Source organism: Hermetia illucens, chromosome 2 (assembly GCF_905115235.1).
Source record: "Hermetia illucens chromosome 2, iHerIll2.2.curated.20191125, whole genome shotgun sequence".
Lineage (NCBI taxonomy): Eukaryota > Metazoa > Arthropoda > Insecta > Diptera > Stratiomyidae > Hermetia > Hermetia illucens.
The window spans coordinates 50,102,832-50,124,614 of NC_051850.1; the positions used below are offsets into that span (position 1 = coordinate 50,102,832).

The 21,783-nt window shown below is 39.4% G+C and overlaps 1 protein-coding gene across 1 annotated transcript; it reads left to right on the forward strand.

Moving 5' to 3' along the window:
• The first annotated feature begins 90 nt into the window (after positions 1-90).
• On the forward strand, positions 91-18,993 carry LOC119648084 (NADH-cytochrome b5 reductase 2). Its single transcript, XM_038049573.1, has 4 exons — positions 91-430; positions 16,906-17,556; positions 17,748-17,847; positions 17,929-18,993. The coding sequence occupies exons 1-4, from the start codon at positions 413-415 to the stop codon at positions 18,099-18,101; spliced, it is 942 nt and encodes a 313-aa protein (XP_037905501.1). The 5' UTR covers positions 91-412; the 3' UTR covers positions 18,102-18,993.
• Positions 18,994-21,783: the final 2,790 nt, after the last annotated feature.

A 21,783-nucleotide genomic window follows, 5' to 3' on the forward strand; every position in this document is an offset into this window, starting at 1 on the left:
GTTTTCTATCGTTTTACGACGTTCATAATATAGTAGATCACGTTATGGACGGCAGATAGTGTGTGAAGAAACATTTACATAGAAATATACGTGAAAAAATATTCGTATGGCTTTATCAAGCACGACTGGCGACTGATAAGGTTCTGCTGCCCCGAATAGGAAGCCCAGCCGAGGTCATGTACCGCGCTTCTATAAATCTACGTCGGAGCCCAATGCCGGTTCGAGTCGATAGATTCACCGCATCATTCCATCAGTCGCAAGTGTTTTCGGTAGTTGTACGGATCATCGGTTGGGCGATCTTTGGTGATTGTTCAAAATTCCAAATCTTGCGCCGGTTGCCTAGTGTAAGATTAATCGTGAGAGGATAGGAACGTGCAGGTTTTTTGTGGTTTGACGAAATAGGCAGGTCATCATGTCGGACGAATTTGATGTAAGTTGGTTTTAAAATCGTGTAAAAGGTGTTTTCTAAATCGTGAGGTGAAATTGAAAGTTTCTAAGTTCAATTGTAAATAAATCGGCGCAGCCTGGTCCATTAGAAACCGGTTTAACGAATAAATTAGATAATTCAGCGTAAACTCAGCCACCTTGACATTGTTTTTACTACGAGATAAACTCAATTGCTGTTTTCTTTTTGTGCAACTGCAATTACCCACTTTTCTGAATAGAAACGCCTAAGCATTATTATCTATTTAATTTGCTGCTAATATATTATTTGCAGCGCGATGAGATGCCTCATTTGCATTATGCTAAAGCATGAAACTCTAGCTAGAAAAGTTTATGGCAGTCACGTAGTCGAAATCCACCTAAATCATCTGAAACAGCCAAAAAGTTCCCATTCACTCTTAAGCCAAATAAATTTAAGTAAAAACTCGGCAGCATGGCAAGAGTACGTACGTGAGGTGCAACAACCGATCGGATCCCCCATTGAATATTGAGTAATAAATTGCATCATATCTGAAAATATTTCTCTTTCTTTTTGAGTAACGCTGATAATCAATAAAAATATAATGTGTAGCATTTCACTGCTTGTTTTTAGAGGACGCGTGTTACGCGCAATTAAATCGCAATGAGATAATCTACGCGAGTACAAAACCAAACTCAGCTAAAGATGAAAGTGCTAGACAGTCACAATTGCTTCGGTATTTTGATAGTTTAGAGCTTTTGTGCGCTATTCATTTATGTGAATCTAAAGAAGCTGCTGAAACTACATATTTCATATTAAATACCAGAAAACGATTGATAATTCTCTGATCTTATTCTTTTGATACATTGTAAAAGTTTTTGTGTTCTGTATTTATGTGCAATAATTGAAATTATCTAGCTCTATTGGATGCTGATCTCTGGGCCTTTGTTTTTCGCCTTCCATCATCATCAACGGCGCACCAACTGGTATCCGGTCTAGGCCTGCCGTAATAAGGAACTCCAGACATCCCGGTTTTGCGCCGAGGTCCACCAATTCGATATCCTTAAAATCTGTCTGGCGTCCTGACCTACGCCATCGCTCCATCTTAGGCAGGGTCTGCCTCGTACGTATTCTTTTTCTACGATGGATATTGCCCTTATAGACTTTCCGGGCTGGATCATGCTCATCGATACGGATTAAGTGACCCGCCCCCCGTAACCTATTGAGCCGGGTTTGATCCACAACCGGACGGTCATGGTATCACTCATAGATTTTGTCGTTATGTAGGCTACGGAATCGTCCATCCTCATGTAGGGGGCCAAAAATTCTTCGGAGGATTCTTCTCTCGAATGCGGCCAAGAGTTTGCAATTCTTCTTGCTAAGAACCCCAGTCTCCGAGGAAAACATGAGGACTGACAAGATCATAGTCATGTACAGTAAGAGCTTCGACCCTATGTTGAGACATTTTGAGCGAACAGTTTTTGTAATCTGAAATAGGTTCTGTTGGCTGCCAACAATCGCACGCGGATTTCATCGTCGTAGCTGTTATCGGTTGTGATTTTCGATCTTACCTTTTGCATTTACCTCATCATCACGGACTACTTTTGCCACGGCCAGGTTAAAGAGGACGTATGATAGGCCATCCCCTTGTTTTAGACTCTTTTGACGTCGAATGGCCTTGAGAGTGATCTTGCTGCTTTTATCTGGCCTCACACATTGGTCGGGATCAGCGTAGTCAGTCTTATCAATTTCGTCGGGATACCGACTCCTGTCACGGCCGTGTACAGTTTTACCATGGCTATGCTATCATAGGCCTTTAAGTCTATGAAAAGATGGGGAAACTGATGATCATATTCCAACAATTTTTCCATCGCTTGCCGCAGAAAGAAAATTTGATCTGTTTGCTGATTTGCCTGCAGTGAAACCTCTTTGGTATGGGCCATTGGTGTTCTGGGCGTATGGGGCTATCTGGCCTAGCAAGATAGCGGAGAAAATCTTACAGATGGTACTCAGCAAAGTAATACCTCTATAATTGCTGCACTGTGTGTTATCTCCCTTTTTATGTATGAGACAGATAATGCCTCGTTGCCAATCGTCAGGCATTGATTCGCTGTCCCATACCTTGAGCACAAGTTGATGAACCACTTGGTGTAACTGGTCGCCTCCATATTTAACCAATTCGGCTGTAATTCCATCTGTTGCACAGACTGTTTCTCCAATAGTTGGTGGTGGCAGTCTTCAGCTGGCGGGACCTCCAACTCGCCGATGTTCTGGTTGTTCAGTAGCTCATCAAAGTACTCAACCCATCGCTTCAATATGCCCATTCTGTCGGAAATCAGATTTCCCTCTTTGTTTCGGCAGGATGAACATCGAGGTGTATAACATAAGGCTTCATCCTGCTGACTTGTTGGTAAAACTTCCGCGCCTGGTACGGTTGCTCCCTGTACTTTTCGAGTTCACAGACCTGTTGATTCTCCCAGGCTTTCTTTTTCCGTCTGTGAAATCGCTTCTCCGCTCGACGGAGTTCGTGATAAGTCTCTGCGCGTGCCCGCGTTCTATGAGAATGCAACATTACTCAGTATGCAGCATTCTTCCGTTCCGTTGCTAGCTTACATTCATCGTCAAACCAGCCGTTCCGACTCCTTTTGCGGCTGGGGCCAAACATGTTTGTAGCCGTATCCATGATAACGTTCTTCAGGTGATTGTGAAGATCATTTGTTGATGCTTCATCTCCAGGTCCTCTGTTGACTGCGGTTATTGCGGCATCCATTTCCCTCTTATAGGTGTCGCGGAGAACTGTGTTGTAGATGGCTTCAGTGTTCACTCTCACCTGATTGTCAGAGGGGATTCTAGGTGGTATTGTTATTCGAGCTCGGAGCACCATGCCAACGAAATAGTGATCCGAGTCTATATTGGCCTCCCTGACATTCATCAAGGCTGAGAGGTAGCGGCGTTCAATCAACACGTGGTCAATTTGGTTGAAAGTGATCCCGTCTGGAGAGGCCCATGTATGTTTGTGGACCGATTTCCGCGCAAACCAGGTACTTCCAACAACCATTTCGTGTGACACTGCTAATTGGATAATCCGCAGTCCGTTATCATTTGTATTTTCGTGTAAGCTATGGAAGCTAACGTATCGCCTGATTACGGGCTCCTTCCCTACTTGGCTGTTAAAATCCCCAAGTATGATTTTTATATCATATCTGAGACAGGCTTCGAGGATTCGTTCTACTGCCTCGTAGAAGGTATCCTTCTCCGACTCTTCAGTCTCCTCTGTAGGGGCGTGAACGTTAATGAGGCTTATATTTCTAAACTTGCCTCGCAAGCGCAGAGTGCATAGCCGTTCGCTTACGTTTTCAAAGCTGATAACATCAGGTTTCTTTTTTTGCCTAAGAAACCTACTCAGAACACATGGTTTACTGGATGGCCACTGTAATATATGGTGTAGCGGCTCTTCTCCAGGAAACTGGTCCCTGTCCAATGCATCTCCTGTAACGCTGTTACATCAGCCCTATATTGGGACAGGGTATCGGCTAGCTGCTCAGCAGCTTCATCTCTGTACAGGGAGCGTAAGTTCCATGAGAAAATGCGCAAATCGTTATTCCTTTGTCGTTTCCGGGTTCGTCGTTGTATAATCCGTCCAGTTCGAGGCTCCTGCTGTGCTTCGTAATAAGTTGTTTTCCGTATAGGGTTGTCAGCCCTACCCAACCCCCAACCTGGGGGACCAGTTGGTACAATTTGTCCCGGTTTTTAGGCGCGGGAGACTCGCCTTCATCCTTCTCCGTCTGTAGCTTTTCGTTAAGAAACAGCTCAAAATGTGCAGAATGCAAATGCGCGTGGCATAGCACATGACGAAAACTAAACCAGGCATATGACCAAAACCAGACATGTTCCAAATCGCAGGTCTGTCCGGGCCCCCAAATTCTCTCGTGACCCCAGAAAAGTGAAACTTTTATAAAATTAAAGCATTTTCAACTCGATCCCGGCTTTTCCTTTCTATAATCCTGTCCAAGTGGATAGAATATTCATGCCTCATTAAGCAAGCTACATTCCAAAATGCCCTTTAAGGGAAGCTAAGAAAGTTTGGGAAAGTTACACTTTTTCAATAATAAACAAGGAATATACGGAAATCTCAAAACGTCTCCAAATTGTCAGTCAGAAACAAGCTCAAACTCCTAGGATTTTAGAAATATCATCTAAAGCTTTCACAATATCCTCGAAGGAAGAGCTGTCAAATCCAACTAGAATGAAGTCAATAATCAAAATTACCTCAGCCTAATCAAATCCCAGCACTATAGCCCAGCGGTATTTAGCATCAGTGGTCTTAATACCCATTTTCTTATCCATACGGAAAACATCTGCATAATCGCTAAACATTCAAGTTAAAGCTGCTCCTGGAAGCTATAAACAAACCCTGGTTTCATTATTAAATTCCCAAGCTGGCAAGTGAGTCGTCCTAAAAACATTTGGCACAGAATTGTAGAGGAGGAGGGAGTGTAGGTCACTCGGTAAGACCTGGAGGGAGACAAAACACATTTTAACGAATCGACAGTCATTTGTGTATTCGCTACATGCCCCGTGCAGTGGATAATGGAAACCAATAATTTCCGTCCGTTTGCTCTAAGCAGCGAATTTCATAAATGTGACTTCCACTGTCTTCCACCAAAGAGCTATGCCTATAGAAATTTGTGTCAAGCACAACACATGAGATGTGGTTATAACTGCCCTGGACATAAGTGCAAGGTTGATCTAAGAATTCTGAAAGAGTTCCTGATCCTCCCATCCCAACTGAAATTTCACTCTTAATTTTAAATTGTCTGCAGCTTAGAATAATTACATTTAATGGTAATATCCTATCTGAGTCTGAAAGACCATGCAGATAGCACTTTTGAAGAAGCCAAGCTAAATGGTGTTAATAGCATTAAAAGGGTGTCTAGTTAAAGTTAGGTCCTACGTCCGTTGTAGAGCCTTGAGATTTTCGGAAGTATTGTTAGATTTATTATTAATCGCTATCAATTCCGATACATCCAAGTATCTTTTCAATCAAGTCCAGAGCTTTATGGCTGCTTAATTCCGAAAATACACAACTCTGACAACGGACCGGGTTAACCCATAAGAATTAATTTTTGATATATGCCTACGAACCTTCATTGTCTTGTCGATGTGATCTAAGTATCAAACACTGGACTCTTCTTGTCAATGCTGTCGCAACCTTGTTTCAAATTTTGTTGGGTTTTTTTATTTCTTTCACAATTATTTGATTCCCGACAGCAAAGGCACGTGTTAATCCACGGCGTCCCTAAAAACCAAATATCCATCTCATGATGACTTTCATCGTGAGAAACAGAAATGGCAGGCTTGGCATATGACGTAGGCGTCTACAATAGGTGTTTAACTTGAAATTGATAATAGTAATTGACGGTGTTGATATTAAAAGATAAGTACAATGGTTTCCAGATTTTTCAGAAATATTTTCAGATTACAAAAAAGTGATTTTACTTGAAGAATGATGCAGATATGAGTTTCGTGGTGTCATTGGAAGAACGGAAAAAGTTGTGGTTGCACTATTTATGTTGGTCCACTGTGAGTTTATACTTCGATTCACGATGACTATCATCGCAAGGTCAAATTCCAAGCCAGGCCTATATAGTTAGCAGTATTGATAAAATTATTTATCAATTCTGGCGGTATAAATAAGATTTGTAAGTCCATGATGTATGTGTATTAATTAAATTTTTGTAATAATATTCTACCGCATATCCGAATAAAATTTACTAAGATGATATGATCCTCTTTCATGTTCGTAAAAAAGTCATCAAACACACAGGCTCACTAGATTACATGGCCCCGAAATCAACTTCTTTGATGATATGCGTCAGGGCATCCACAGAGGACAGACAAATTCTTTTTAAATTTCCTGTTTTATCAACGGAATTTACTGAGTTATTTCGTAGCCCCTGTGGATCCAGATCCAGGTGACTGCGACAGTCAGTTATCATGGAATTTTTTAAGTTTCCGTGAATCTTACCCGCTAGGTAGTATGTCGCTTAATAATCCTCTTGTAGGATACAAGCAATTAACCGGTTATAATGACTGTTTTTTTTTCTTTTCCTAACACCCATTTTAGTTAGAAAAAGACCGGTTCACAGTCACAATAGAATCTTTGTTAGACGCTCTCCTAAATGTTAAAGTGCCTATACGGGCGAACACAAACGTTGATGACGACCGAGATTTGAACCCGAGAAACGAGTTCAAAGAATTGATGCTGAACCAACTGAACCAGTTTATCGTCAATACTCAAAAATTTTCGTAAGGATTCCTATATAAGAAAAGACTCCCCGTTTCCGGCTTATGATAATTTTCCCGGAACTGCATAGTAAATCATTTGATATGTCAATATATAAAATGGGACTGAATAACATTTTATCGAAAATTTTAAGGGAGCAATTACAGCAAATATATCGCTTTTTTCTCCGGGACATTGTAAAGTTGCTTATAGAAAAGATCTTTTTTCTCTGTGACGGGAGTCTTCAGTTCCCGAGTCAAGAAGATATGCATTGCGTAAGTTGTCTTCCCGAGTCAAGAAGGCACACATTGCGTAAGCTGTCAAGACATTCCAACACTGGAGTCGCACCTGCAAAATACAAAAGTACAGTGCCTAAAGTGGGAGAGGTGCTCCCCTGGGCCTTTCCATTTCGCTAATCTTAGAATTTCCAGTCGAAACCGATGAGTTCTTTCTTCTCTGAGGCATTCATTAGCAATACGCGAGGTTTTGAAATCTGTAGGCCACGAGTCCACAAGTATCTATTCCTTTTTACCATCATCATCAACGGCGGAACAACCGGTATCCAGGCTAGGCCTGCCTTAGTAACGAACTCCAGATATTTTGGTTTTGTGGTTTTTCTACTGTATATATTTTTATAGATTTTCTGGGCTGGATTACCCTTATCCACCCACCTACCTGGTCGTGGTATCGCTTATAAATTTCATCATTATGTACGCTAGGGAATCGTCAATCCTCATATAGCGGATCAAAAACTCCTCAGAGGATTCGTCTCCTGAATGCAGCCATCAGTTTACGAATTTTCTTGCTAAGAACCCAGGTCTCCTAAGAATATATGACGACTGGCAAGATTATTGTATTGTACTGTAAAAACTTTGACCTTGTGGTGAGACGTTTCGAGCGAAACAGTCTTTGTAAGCTGAAAGAGGTTTTGTTGGTAGCCAACAACCTTGCGCGGATCATCCTTCATCTTCTATTATTATTTTAATTTGACTAGTGCTATTTTATATTGTTGATTCTTTGGTTTTTGGTGCTGACGTTGCCGTCATGTGCTTCGTCTTGTCTTCATTAATGCGCAGTCCAAGATCTCGTGCCGCGTGCTCGGTCTGGATGAAGATAGACTGTACATATTGGGTTGTTCTTCCCATAATGTTAATATCATCAGCCTAGGTCAGTGGTCGAGTGGACTTGAAGAGGATGGTGTCTCGCGTTAGCATCAACATCGGGGATCACTTTTTCCAGGGCCAGATTAAAGAGGATGCATGATAAGACATCCCCTTGTCTTAGGTGGTTATTGGTGTTGAATGGTCCCGAGAGTGACCTTGTTGCTTTTATCTGCCTTGCGCATTGATCTGGGTCAGATTTCATCAGGGTACCGAATTTTCTCATGACCGTGCACAGTTTTACTCTGGCTATGCCATCATAGGCGCTCGTGAAGTCGATGAAAAGATGATGCTTGCGGTAGACAAAAAATATGATCTGTTTCTGACTCGCCTGGAGTGAAGCCTATTGGGTATGGGGCGATGATGTTCTGGATCTATCCAGTCTAGCAAGATAGCGGAAATTATCTTATAGATAGTACTCAGCAACCTCTATAATTTTATATTATTTCTCCTTTTTTATGTATTGGGCAGATAATGCCCACACCTTGAGTATTAGTTGATGAACCGCTTGGCGTAATTATGTATGTTTGTGGCCATAGTAATGATTAGGCTTTTCAGGTGGTTGTGAAGATCATTTGTTGATGCTTCATCTCCAGGACATCTGTTAATTGCGGTTATTTCGGTATCCATTTTCCCTTCAGTATTCACTTTCACTTGATTGTCAGAGGGGATTGTAGGCGATGTCGTAATTCGAACCCGGAGCACTCTGCTAACGAGAGTGATCCGAGTCTATATGTATGTTCTGACATTCATGAAGGCTGAGAGGTGACAAAAGGGCCCACGTTTGTTTGTTTTATATTGGGACAGGATATCGGCTAGCTTCTGAGCAGCATTCCATCTATACAGGGAGCGCACTTTCCATGAGAAAATGCGTAAATCGGTCGTCCGTTTTCGTTGTCAGATTCGTGGTTGTAATATTCATCCAGTCCGAGGATCCTTTTGTTGCTTCGTAACTTTGGTTTTTCGTGTAGGGTTGTCAACCCTGCCCAACCACCAACCTGGAGAACCAGTTGGTACAATTTGTCTCGTATGTAGCAATGGGAACCTCGCTTTGATCCTTCACCGTCTGAAATTTTTCATTAAGAAAGAATTTCCAGCGAACACCACGTGAAAGTGGAGATAAGGTTTGGTAACAAAGCTGTTAATGTTAGTTCAGCCATCGTTTCACAGGTTTTATGCTCCATCGTGGGTACCAATCCAAGTTTCGCCCTGGGACCTATACTATCCTACTTTTACTTGCCTATTACGACATGCAGGGAACAGTTTGAATGAATTCCCAACAACTCAGAGGGAAGCCACTTTCTCAGAGGTAATTTGCTGCCTCGAATAATAGTGACTACTAACCAGAGCCAGTGAGACTTTCCCCTCCTTTTTCTCAAACGAACGTAAGGATATAGTATTTTATTATTTTGATATCTTATTGATTGTTTGTTTCTTTCTTATAATAATGATTTTTGAGTTTTTCTCCTTTTGCTTGAAACTTTAATTGTACATGTTTCTCGAATGAATTGTGTTGAGTTTCAGTATCTTCAGTAAACGAATACACCTATTCAGTTCTTGCCATATCCTTCTGGCATACTAATTACGACTCCAGATAAGAATCATCTCAATCAGACTTTATGCTAAAGATGTTTAGGAAATCTCGATGTTGTGATTGTGCCAAGTCTAGCCGGGCTTGTAATTCGCACTTCTGTCCCTAGAAAATCTTTTCAACATGCACGATATCACACTATTCACTCTGGCTCCATTCCCAAGGTTATTTTCTACACCACTTTCAGCTGATTGAGTGTGAATACTTTGACTTTCGATTTAGAGAGCAAACTTTCCATTGATATCGTCCGAATTATTTATCAAACCTAGATGGAACTGAGCTCAAATTAACCTGTTCAACATCATTCACATAGGTTCTCTCAAGTGAATGTGCGTATGTTATCAGAAGTGCAAATATTTATTTACTCTTCCCATTGCGAAGTTCCATAATATACGTGCTTCATTCTTGATTGTACAAGCTGCATGATACAGCTATATTGACTGATTACGAGCATATTATCATATGATTTTGCAGTTTTAAATTGTTATTAGGCTACATGGTGGTGTATCATAGATTTGATGTTCGGGATTAATAATAGAATAACTTGCAAAGTAAAAATACGAGGTTGCATATATGCTCCCAAGTTCTGATTTAAATTTGCAATGTAAGTAAATGTATTTGAGTGAAAGATCATTAAATTGCAAAAAGCATTTTTTTACTCGTACCTTAGTCGTTTCAACTTGGAAAAGTATATTTTTAGCTTTACGCAATTGTCTGACCACGTATTGTGACATAAGGGAAAGTATTTTTATCTAGCCAGAATTCAAGTAAAAATAATGTACTCCTCTAATGTCATTCATGACGCATAAATAAATTTTTGTGAAGAGGCAACGTACATTAAATTGCTTTCCGTTAGTACCGCACGTACGTAAATCTCATATGAGGTATTTTTAGAGAGTAAATATAATATTTCGGCATTGAAACACGTGTATAAACTCCATTGGAATCTATCAAGAAGCTAGTGAGTACCTGCCGATCGAATCGATTTTTTTATGAACTTTCCTTTATTAAGCTTTACAAAGAATTTATCAAAATCCCTATTTCTAGTTTATTAAATTTGATCATCCATACTGGAAAAGTTTTATCGTATATGTATATTAAATAACTAAAAGGAGTGGATTTTCCCCATTGGCTAAAGGTTTTAAATTGCAAATTTTGGTAAAGTAACTTACTACTAAATGATGAGAGTGAAGAACGTCAGCTTTTCAGTCTCGGTGCCCTTGGTTCCAATTCCGGTCGTCATGGATGTTTGTGTTCATCTTTGCACTTGTCTTGCTACTGTCAGCTTATTAAAGTAATGAGTGAGGTGATGATGAAACTGGAAAACAGTCTCCTGAAGAAAAGCCAGCAATTTTTAGGGGACTGTGTGGATCTTCCCTACTTCACAAAGAGAAATACAACTAAGTGATAAAAATATCCACCAAACCGAGGCCGCGCCATTGCACAAGTCTGTAGAATTATATTATTATTACAATGTTATGGAGATAATATGATACCACGTCAATATTCGACCCTTTCATCGTTCTTATAAGCTTTGACGAAGACGCAGACTGTGTGACCCCTATCTGAGGTTTTTTTCTTAAAAGCCACTTCTCCAGATAAAGAAGCGTCTCCTTCACCGGGATGTTTGGAAAGAAAGCCTTCACGTCGATTGACATTAGCCATTTATCCGGTGTCGTAAACTCCACATTCTTTAGTTTCTTGATGAGGTCCTCTTTATTCCTAATGGTTTTCCAGCGGGTAGTTCCCCTTGCTCCTTAAACCTACTCAACACCCTAGTTCTTTAAACTTAACGATTTTTTGTGTGGGCGAGTTTGTAGTTATAATTTTCCGGAATTCGTTTATGGATCTTAGGCAGGCCCTTTTTTCCATCTGGGCTCTAAGTTATTTCTACATATTGATAGGCCGTCCAGTAGCTCTAGCTCAATGCTCGAAAACTGATAATATGTGGTGCGCGGGTAAGTCCAGCACTCTGGTGCAAACAGTGGACATAACACTTTATCGCGAACGCGCATAACAATCAGTATGCTCTTTACTCACTCAATACAAGCCACGTTTAAACTCCACCTGTAAAAAGAAATTTTCAAGCTCAATTGTAACAGCAAGTGCAAACTCAGTTAAAAATTCGAATGATTCATAATTTAATAAAAAAGAATCATATGTTCCTAACTATGATACAACTCAGTTTTTCATTGGCAAATAGATATTTCGGAAGCAACTTGCTCCCGTCTGCAGTGCTTATGTCTCCGACTGATTTCATCAATTGAAAACAAAAGTATGATCAACAATATACATACATACAGTAAAGTTAACAGTCAAAATACAATAGTGAAGCGACGGGTAAATAAAGGCGAAAAGCAAGGTACAGTGAATTCAATGGGATCAATAACAAAAGTGAGATAATGCAAACTCTGGCAAATGAATTGCGGTCAGCTGCCCACAGAAAACTCAATGAGTTCGCTAACCAGAACATATTAGTGCAAACTCCGATAAAAAATTTGAATGTGCTCAACATGAGGGAACTGTCAACTGACGAAGCCAGTTACACCATTTCTAACCTTCACTCCCTAGGAATTAACAAATTACCACCAAATACCATAATAAGGGTCATAATAACAATCACAAGAACAACCAAATATATAAAATTCGCTGAAAAAGGACGTTTAGCCCGGAAAGTGAAAGTCTGGTAAAAACTTCCGAAATGCCCATAAACAATATACCGGACATTATTATGAAATGTGTGCAGCACATGATAAAGATATCAACGTAAAGAGAGTACAAGGCAAGCTGACAAAGCAAAATTGAAACCCCTGCAAATCGACCAAGCATAGGAATTCTCGTGGGGAACCATGCAAAAAGTAGTGAATTATCCAATGTAAAAACTGCCAAAAATATGGGCATTTTAAATTCCAAATTAACGAGCATTTGATGTCAACTGGAATATTTGATATAATCAACAAATGTAACATTCGGATGGAAACGCCTCACGAATCCTCTCATAACATGATAACGAACCCGCGGCCCCGACGATTACTTCGTGCAGTTAGAACCAATCAATCTCCTATCGTTCACAATGTTCTGGAATCCAAGAAGCTCCTATGGTGGTATATTAGAACAAACGGAAAACAGTCGTTTGCCAGTTCTCTGGCAGTGCTCGCAACTATGATCAGTAATTCCCAGAATGTAGTTATGCAAGTATAAGTTTCTTTAATGAATAATAAATAGCAACTCCCAAACGTAATGAGCTAAATAGAGACACGCTAAATTAATAAATGACCTTCATAAAAATAGTATAGTGAAATGACAGCCTCACGTAAAATTGAACTAGAATCTTCCTTACATATTTACAATATAAACATAATGTTCTTAGTGAAAAACTACCAACGCAACAAGAAGAATTTTAAAGTGTATGATTATACAGTGCACATCAATGACCGTTAAGGACGCCATACTGGTTAAAAATATCAACTATCTTGAGAAGGTTAAAACAATATGGAGGAAATATTACACATCATAACTTTAATAAGTTGAGGGTAAAAATGATAAAGACAATTGGCCGAACTTAAGGAAAACGAATATACCAAGCCAACAGCACTTTCTACAGCCAAAATTCACGAATTCGACTCCGAACCATTTGGCTTTACCTTAAAGGTCAGAGTTTTTTATATAACGGGGAGATTATTGCGTCCACAAACTTATTCTGACAAACAAGATTTTATTGTTGCAGAAGGTGATTACTGTACAATACAGTCCCAGTCCCCATGTATTTCTCGGAGAATTGAGTTCTTAGCATGAAAAACTGTGAACTATTATCCTCGTTCGAGAGAAGAATCCTCTGAAGAGTTTTTGACCCCATAGTCTATATAACGAGCAAATTTTTGAGCGATATCACGACCGTCTGGGTGTTGATAAAATCCATCTCAATAGATTGTGGTCGGCGGGTTACTTAAATCGTATAGGTGAGGTTGATCCAGCCCGTCTATAAGGGCATTATTTATCGTAGCGAAAGAAGAAGTGTTCCTTACTAGGGTTGGCTTAGACTGGATATCGATTGTTGCCCCACTGATGATGATGATAATTCCAAGGTTCTTAGCCTGTTTTTATCCACCATCAACTGGAATAGCATTTTAGAAAATTCGACGTACGAACAAGCTGTGAGCACTTCCTATACTGTTTAAAATTATCCTGCCTAGTTCTACGCTGAAGTTTAAAAACTCGCTGGAGAAAGCCGCAAATACATTTGAGCAGTACACTCTTCTCCTTCATCTTAATTCTAAATCGAAATTAAATAATCTCTCTCACCTACTCTTACAAATCTTTGTCTCTCTCACCTAGAAACAACCAAAAAATCAACTATCCTCTGTGGAAATACATGGTTTTCATAAACTCCTATGTTGGCATAGCATTTCAACCACAGTTACTCTCGCAGGCCCATCTTAGAATAGTGGGCTCCATTTCATATCATAATATCCAATAGAGTTGTCACCCTTTCTCAATGTATGGCCAATCCCCTACCAATTCCGCCTTCTAATGAACATATCCGTGGTACTGTTATTGTCTAAGGCCAGAACACCCCGATAAGATGACACAGAAGTTCCCCCACTGTTGTGGCGGCTATTTTGCGTGGGCTATTGCCAAGCAGTAGCACAGAAAAAAAATTGAATAAAACAGCCAAGGTCATCGCGGTATAAAGTTCGGTGCCATTTTCGGCAGAAACAACGCTATCGGGACATACAAGTCGTTCGACACAATGAATCGAAGGATGCTAATGTAGTCACTACTGGTAGATCTAGAGGAAGAGCCTGACTGATCTCTGTCGATTAAGTTTTCGAGGTGTTCTTTGGCCCGTTTTGGGATAATTAGCTAGTATATTCACGGTAGCAGGTTTCGAGATTTCCAAGAGTTACGAATAAATGAAAGTAGCAACTATGTAGAGGCTTGCAAAGAAAAGTTTCTCGAGGAAATCGTCGAATCGAGGGCTTGAGCACGTTGATAACAAAGATAAATTTCGCTTCTGTTTGGAGGTGGAGCCTGTTTCCATATTCACCGGATACCATACGATTGAGTCACTGTGAAGTGTACCTCTTCGACTGTTTATCATCATGGATGAGAATCATACCGTTAACGTCCCCTATAGGATCATCGAAACGCTTCCCGCCATCTGATAGCTCTTTTGTGTTGCGGTATAGAGCAGTGAAATCGTTGCTATTTGTAGTAGCTTGCTTGACGAACGTAATGGCGGAATTCCTTTTGACCCGCTATACACAACGCTGCATTTCTCGTATCTTTTTTCATAATAAAGGTCAACCTTGTACCACTCACTCTCTCTCATATTCATCAACAACGCTCTCAGCTGCTTACGTTCATTGATCCGCTTCCCCGTTTCTGCAGTGAAGCATGTCTTTTGATGTCCTTTTAGGATGTGGCTGACAACTTCATCCGCACGAGAGGTAAAGACAGAATTTGGAGCTGAAGCTGAGATACCCTGTTCCCCTGCGAACGCATGCAATGGCGATACGCAAGCGAAGGAAAGCGACCATCAGACGATCGTCACTTTCGAGGCCGATGTCCGTACTTCTTCTGTAACGCACAATCTGAAGACAATCTTAGGGACTTGGATCTATGGCTGACCGTTGATTTGATTAGATGTTCGTTACCGATCAGTCGTAACCCAATTTATTTTGTGGCAGGCCTTGTGCTGGAATAGTGTGTCACCGATGACGAGACGGTGAAAGTTGCAGAAATCTAAAAACCTGAATTGCGTGTGATGGCTCATATTCAAAGTGATGCTCCTTATTCGATCTGGTAGTCAAGATCCTGTCAGAAATCGATGTCATGAGAGCGCTCCTTGCGCTCATCGTTAGCAGTAGTCTGACACCAAAAACCAATCATAAACCATTTTCGTTAGCCAAATGTCGAAGGCCTGAAGTCAATTTCTATCCGAGGCGCTATTGACGATTCGACTGCAAGTTTCGCATCCATAAAAATATTTTCCTCTTTACACCTGCCAGGTAACCAAAAATAAACTTCTCGTCGCTACCTACTTCATCTATTTATATTCTTAACTCATTGCATGAATGCCTTTGACTCTCAAGATTAACCTGTAAAGTCTTGTCCAGGCTGCTCTTGTTCGATCTTGTATTATTATCTATTTACACTTCAGATTTGTTCTTGTTTAACAAAAACACGCCGATGGTTTAAATTAGAATGTATCTATTAGGACTCCTGTTAACTACGCGCCCCCTCGAGTTCAAACTAGATACTTTGAAAGATCGGTGGAGTGCTAATAATTTTTTTTCACTTGAAACCTTCCCGACTTTCTTTAATATAACTTTAGTGATCGCAGTCTGTCCAACTTAAATTCCTTTACGACCTGGAAGTAAAGTACGTCAATATCTTAATCATTCTTGCTTACAAAATATGAGGCTTTATCCTTTACTCTTCTCTTCAGTTCAATTCCATCTAAACTTTCGTGTCTTATCTATGATCTGATTTCCTCTCTATTAGTTGTGATTGCATCATCCTTGTGTTATTTCAATATAAATTCACTCACTTTCTATTTTAACATCATGCTTTCCTCAGGAATCATTACCCTCCTTTAGGTTATATCTGAAGTTCAGAATGTTTTCTACCTTCACGTTTCAACCATAAATTGTCTTCTTTTATCAACCTAATTTCTATCCAGAGGGTTAACTTCATCGAATCCGAATGGGTCTTAAATAGCACACGGTAGACCGGTCCTTGTTACGGAATAGATTTAAGTTAAAAACTATCCGATGGGCCTAGGTCCTAATGGAAGAACCGAAAAAATGAGAGGTGAGACGTCCATCAACGAAGTATAGATATATGCCAAAAGCACACTTAGCAGCATTATTTACATCACTCAACACCGACATTCGTTTGGTAAAAGGTACAACTTCACAATCTTCGAAAAAGTCCGCTTTCAGAGGGCAATCAAAACAAACCTCCGATTGGATACTAATTGATTTCATGTTGCAACGTTGCCGGGATTAATTCAATATATTGACGTACCTTAACTAGCATTTAATTGCAACTGCACGTGTGTCACACCTCCGTCTTTTATTTTACAAAGTCTGAAAGTCAGCTATCGTGAAATTACTTTTTCCAATACATAACATCTGACCTTCTATTCAACGAAAAATGCAATGCAGTTCGAGTGTTCAATAATAAACTAGAAGCTAGCTTTCATAGGAACTGATTCATTTGAGGTCAACGCTATAAAACAGCTTTGATTATGTTGCTATCATTGTGCTATTGTTCGATTTACTTTCACATGAACGTTCTTCAAATGATTCGACCATAATAAACATTGAGAAGGATACAATTCAATATCGCCATTTCAAAGTTAACGTCCGCATTCAAAATAATTTTCTGTTTTCGGTTATCACCATTTAGAGTAAGTTAAACATTTGAAAATGACTAATTTCTCATTTTTTCATTTCAGTTTATTCCAATCGCTGTTGGCTTGATAGCAACAATCGCAGGAGCATTCATTTATAATTATTTGAAAAAGAAATCAGGCAGATCAATAGCACCATCAGCAAAAAGCACAAAACTCAAGACCCTAATCGATCCCAATGACAAATACTTGCTGCCCTTAATTGAACGCGAGGAGATCAGTCATGACACAAGAAGGTTTCGTTTCGGTTTGCCATCAAACAAGCATGTTCTTGGTTTGCCAGTTGGTCAACACATTCACTTAATCGCTACCATCAAAGATGAGCTCGTTATTCGTTCCTACACACCAGTTTCGAGTGATGACAATCTCGGCTATGTGGATCTTGTGATTAAAGTTTATTTCAAAAATACACACCCGAAATTCCCAGATGGTGGTAAGATGTCACAGTATTTGGAGTCGATGAAAATCGGTGATACAATAGCATTCCGTGGACCATCGGGTCGTCTTCAGTATTTGAGCAATGGCAAGTTCTCGATTAAGAAACTACGAAAGGATCCTCCTAAATTGGTACAAGTTAAGAAAGTGAACATGATTGCTGGTGGTACTGGTATTACGCCAATGTTGCAGTTAGTACGTGAGATTTTGAAACATAGCGACACAGATAGAACTGAATTGTCATTGATTTTTGCTAATCAGGTGAGATGATTTTGGCTTATTTGATGATCAGGAAGGTCTAAGCAATTACACAATAAATAAAAACGACCTGGTCATTTTAACATTTGTTGTGAAGCTAAGTTAGATATTTTTTCAAATTATGACGCAAAAGGAACACATTTTAAATCTTCTAATGTCCTTTCCGAAATTACAAAATTCTTCTCTATTTACAGACTGAAAAGGATATTCTACTTCGCGATGAACTCGATAGTTTAGCTAAAGCACATCCACAGCAATTCAAAGTCTGGTATACTTTGGATAAGGCGCCTGAAGGTAAGTTTAAGTCATAGCTTAACCTGGATTTTTTTCACAATAGGAGTTACATTCATTATTCTTTTATTTTATTCCGTGTAGGCTGGAAATATAGCACTGGTTTTGTTAACGACGAAATGTTCAAACAGCATCTGTTCCCACCAGCTGATACCACTCTAGTATTAATGTGTGGACCACCTCCAATGGTCAACTTTGCTTGTCATCCAGCACTTGAGAAACTCGGATACCACCAGGATTTGCGTTTTGCTTATTAGATAGTGAGATAGCAACAAAAGAAAATTACCAAACGCGTTACAGTTGTATCAAGTTCCATTCGCTAGTTAGTGTAAACATATCCAGGGTAACATTCACAAAACCGTCAAGACATTTTTCTCTTTTATTATTAATTTAGTTTCCACTACAAATTCCTCGACAATCTTCATTTGTTCGTTGTGCGATTGTTCCGAAATCAGATGTTGGTTTATAGATTAGTCACGTTGTATATCCCTGCAATGTATCCTTTTTTGCGATATCTGTTTCGTGTGGGTATTTTAGGAATCTAAAGATTTAAGGTTAGGAGGGCATTTAGTTCTAATTCAACCAGTGTCTCGCTTTACACATTCGGTAATGTCCGTTTCTCACCCTTTACATATATACCATAAATTGAGATGAAATTTTACATTAAAAATTAGAATTCGTATATCATTAAAAAAGGCTGGATGTAGAGGTGCAAACAAGAACTATAAGAGAAACAGAAGCTCATTAAATCTCAAGGGATTTTTCTTGTATTTTAGAAAGAACTATAATTTTTTATTCCATACTAATAAATCACTTTCGAGGATTGTTCCTTCTTTTCTTTTACGTACATTTCTCTCCTCAAAGAGGAATATGCCAGTAACTTATTGCATTAAATTAAGTGCCGTGGACTAGTAAAACTAAATGATATTATATTTTTTAGTACTAACAAGAAGGGAAATAATTTATTAAAAAAATGTCGCTTGAATTGATTTCAATAAAGAAGCGAATACATATTAGAATTATATTGGTATTGCCAATTTCATTTTTGTACTCTGAAATGTGCTAAGATATTTTTTTAATAAAATTATAGAGCAAAATTGTTGATGTACGCGAAAAAATTGAATGAAATAAATAAGTTATAGAAAGGAAGTAACTATAGTTTTCGATCTAACCCAAGTAATAAATGACTAGATAGGTTCAATTGTCACAGGATATTCTGTGTACCGAATCTTAGGTTGGAAGGACCAACAAAGAGAACTTTGTGAAATGAGGGAACTTTATCTGAAAATGAAGCTACAGCTCGTTTGGACATTGAATAGTGTCGAAATTTATATTTCACATTGTACATAGTTCAAAGTTACACTTATTTGATTCTGCTGTGACGGAATAGGAATTCGGGTATTTCAATTTTATTCCTAATTTCCTTTCCAAAATCATCAATCACGAATTTCGCTTTATTTTCCAAAGTTCGGTCATTTAAAAGACATTTGTTTAAGCTTTCCATTTAACGTTGGTATGTTTGTAACTTTTCAATCCTAAGTCAACTCAGCACCGCACATGAGGTGGAAATACCTTGAAATCCAAACAAGGCCCTTCTACTATAGAATATCAACCGTCCGCCTGCATAAAAATCGCTCATCGCTTCAAAAGAACTGCATCTTTCCTCGATAGTAGTCATACGCGACGGACCAGGTCGTTAGTATCATCCATCTACACCCCTTGTAAAAATATAACCAAAGTGTTAACACTTCGGTTATATTTTTATAACTTACCTCTAATCAACGGAACCAGAGCCATAAATGATTCCCTACTATTCATCGTAGAATTCGTTGGCTAGGAATTTCGGTTAATTCTGCTCGATTTTTCATTTTCGAAATTCACGTCCCTGCACTTCCACAGTTTCAAGCCGCAAGGCATATGCTTTGGCGCCAATTTCCACATAAGCTTCAAAATTCTAATTATTATTCCGCGCTAGTACATCTTTGTAGAAATTTATCATTGCTGAGAGCCTCATAAAATGGTCTTATAGCGCTTTGCACCTATTTGGCTAACGATAACTTTCAAGTTCTCGTACTGCTTCAGCTATGTTTGCTATTCGGGCAATGTGCTTTGCGAATTACAAGAAGATGCATATAACATCTGCGAACCTCTTCGGTCGAACTGCTCCCAAGGCAACGTCTGATAAATTACAAACCGTCTTCGAGCCCTTTTAATGTGAGTCATTAATTCCTTGATCAGTTTGTTCGTCAGTTTTACTGGTTCTTCACCTTTGTCAACTTACATTTTTCCTGCGCTGGCCTGGTGATTCATAGTACAATATTCCTAATTGTCATATTCCAGATCGTCTTGCCTATTTTGCCAAAGTATCCCTTACACAACGGGATGATGAGAGGAGCAATGCCGTAGAATGAAGAAAAGTCGCGCATTTACAAAGAGTCATTAAAATCAGCGCATTGTCAGCTTTTTCATTTTTCTCAATTTTTTCTTTCATTGCTTTTTTTCTGGGCACAGGAAAAACTGGAATGGTCGCAAGGGTCCAAGAGAATATAGTAGGCATTGTTACAAAATTCGCCAGACAAATCTTTTAGAGCACAAAATACGTTGTACGCCAAGTAACGCATTGAGAATTTATCTGACAATTGATTTCGTAATTGCAATTCCTGCGGGGCGACAAATACATTTTTCATGCGCAATACGAATACGCTGCAGGAAAATCCAAAAAGAACAGGCTTAGTCTGTCTGAAATGTCGAATAGTTGTCCTCTTCCTTAGTAAGTTTTATTCTAAATAACTGAGGAAGAGGACAACTGGTCCTCAAAATATCGGTATTTGGAAAATAAAAATTCTTATTCGGCATTTAAGGAAAATTTAGTCTTTTCTTTTCGGTTTTTCTTACTAAAAACAAATCAGACAAAACGACACACATAACAGTAAAATGCTGCAGGAGTTGAAAATCTCAGACGATGAATTCCACTTCGCGAAAAAAAAAGTTGAGCAGTCCTTTGATCACTTCAAAAATCGTTGAGGAATATAAAAACCGATTGAACTCTATTTCTAGATTCAATACGGTGGAACTATTCTGGCTACCTGATCACTGTGGTGTAAAGAGAAATAAAATATTGGAAGCCTTAGCAAAAGAGGGTTCATTTTCCCCCATGTCAGTGTCGGCCGCCCATTTAAGTGTCTGTAGCAATGGCTAATGCTGCTATCAAAAACAAGTTTCCCATAATGGCAGACGGTAGAGCCGAAATGCTGCTAGACACACCAAACTTTTCCTTGTCAAAACCAAACAAAATTTATCCTGTCCAAAAGCAGGAAATGTGCGATGTGCTTCAGTTGGAGCGGGTAGCATCACATCCACTAACGGAAATCGTGCGATACATAAACGAATCCGGAATATTCCGTCATATGTGCTGCATTTAGATTTGAATATGAAATGCCTGAAATGCGCTTTTACTTTTTCTGTTCGATGTCCTCTTCAGAACCAGATAGAAAACGATGTACGTGGCTCTCTTATAGCAGGTCTTTGATATGGGGAGATGAGACCCTTAACCTTAACCATAGCCAGGAGCTATCCTTATTGCCCATCATGTTTAAAGAGCTTGTCCACTGGTTAGACACGGACTAAACGATCATCGAAGAAATCGGTTTTGTAGCTGTAAATTTGTTTCTGGCTAGCCTTCGTAGGTATTTCAAGACCGAAGAACAAGAGGTTTTCCGGTAGTTTTGGTATATGGTCAGAGTTGATTTTGTTCCCGAACACATTCCTGTCTTCATTGAAGAGTTTTGATTAATGTTGGACCAGCTTTTCGCTATCGAATAAGTCCAGGAAGATGGAAATTTAGTGGAGCATTCCTGCAACTAGGATGACCACTTCAACAGATCAGTGGGTGAGTCGATTAACCCTTTTTGACGTTAACCAGAGGACCATGCGCCATCA